Source organism: Hevea brasiliensis, unplaced genomic scaffold, assembly GCF_030052815.1.
Source record: "Hevea brasiliensis isolate MT/VB/25A 57/8 unplaced genomic scaffold, ASM3005281v1 Scaf160, whole genome shotgun sequence".
NCBI classification, from domain to species: Eukaryota; Viridiplantae; Streptophyta; class Magnoliopsida; order Malpighiales; family Euphorbiaceae; genus Hevea; species Hevea brasiliensis.
The window spans coordinates 38247-39552 of NW_026614653.1; the positions used below are offsets into that span (position 1 = coordinate 38247).

Genomic DNA, 1306 nt, shown 5'->3' on the forward strand with positions numbered 1-1306 from the left:
AGCTTCTAGAATGGACCAACTTGCCATCCACAATAAGATGCTTGAAAATCAAATTGCTTAGTAGGAAAGTTCTTCAAGCAAAGCTGCTGGTAAACTGTCTAGTCAACCAGAGATGAACCCAAAGGAGCATTGTAAGGCAGTTATATTAAGGAGTGGAAGAATTCTAGAACAGTCAGGGGAAAAACCAACCGAGAAAACCTCTGATAAATCTGAAAGCCAAGCAGAAGAGAAAGTGGAAGAAGCCAAAAAGGACCAGGAAGAGGAAGCAAGGACAAAAAAGCAGCTACCATAGCTATATCAGCCTCCTCTACCTTTTTCTCAGAGATTCTAGAAAGCCAAATTGGACAAGTAGTTTACTAAGTTTTTAGAAGTTTTACAGAAACTCTACATCAACATTCCCTTCACTGAAGCACTTTCTTAGATGCTCTCCTACACCAAATTCCTTAAGGAAATTGCGCCAAAGAAAAGAAAGCTGGAAGACTATGAGACTGTTGCTCTCACAGAGGAATGTAGTGCCATACTACAAAATAAACTGCCACCAAAGCTGAAGGATCCAGGAAGCTTCTCCATACCTTGTCTCATTGGTAATATGAAAATAGACAAGGCCCTCTATGATCTTGGGACAAGTGTAAGTCTAATGCCTCCATCAATATGTCAAAAGCTGAAAGTCGGAGTATTGAAACCCGCAATAATATCACTACAATTGGCTAATCGATTTGTTAAATATCCTATGGGCATCCTAGAAAACATCCCTATTAAGGTGGGCAAGTTCTTCATTCCAGTTGACTTTGTTATCTTGGAGATGGAAGAGGATGTCCAAATCCCTATCATCTTAGGAAGACCTTTCTTGGCAACTGCCAGAGCTATCATAGATGTTAAGAATGGGTGATTAACTCTCAAAGTGGGAGATGAAGAGGTGGAATTCAACTTGTTTAGCACGATGAAGCACAAACTTAAACTTGATGATATGGGCATCCTAGAAAACATCCCTATTAAGGTGGGCAAGTTCTTCATTCCAATTGACTTTGTTGTCTTGGAGATGGAAGAGGATGTCCAAATCCCTATCATCATAGGAAGACCTTTCTTGGAAATTGCCAGAGCTATCATAGATGTTAAGAATGGGTGATTAACTCTCAAAGTGGGAGATGAAGAGGTGGAATTCAACCAGTTCAGCACGATGAAGCACAAACTTGAACTCAATGAATGCTTTAAGGTTGATATAGTTGACAAGCAAGTTGAAGAGGAATTTCATAAAGCACATCCTGAAGATCCTCTTGAAGCATGCATAGTGCACAGCCACACAGCT

The 1306-nt window shown here is 40.2% G+C and overlaps 1 protein-coding gene across 1 annotated transcript; it reads left to right on the forward strand.

Moving 5' to 3' along the window:
- The first annotated feature begins 421 nt into the window (after window positions 1–421).
- LOC131176552 (uncharacterized) lies at window positions 422–889 on the forward strand. The gene has a single exon (XM_058141602.1). The coding sequence runs from the start codon at window positions 422–424 to the stop codon at window positions 887–889; it is 468 nt and encodes a 155-aa protein (XP_057997585.1).
- Window positions 890–1306: the final 417 nt, after the last annotated feature.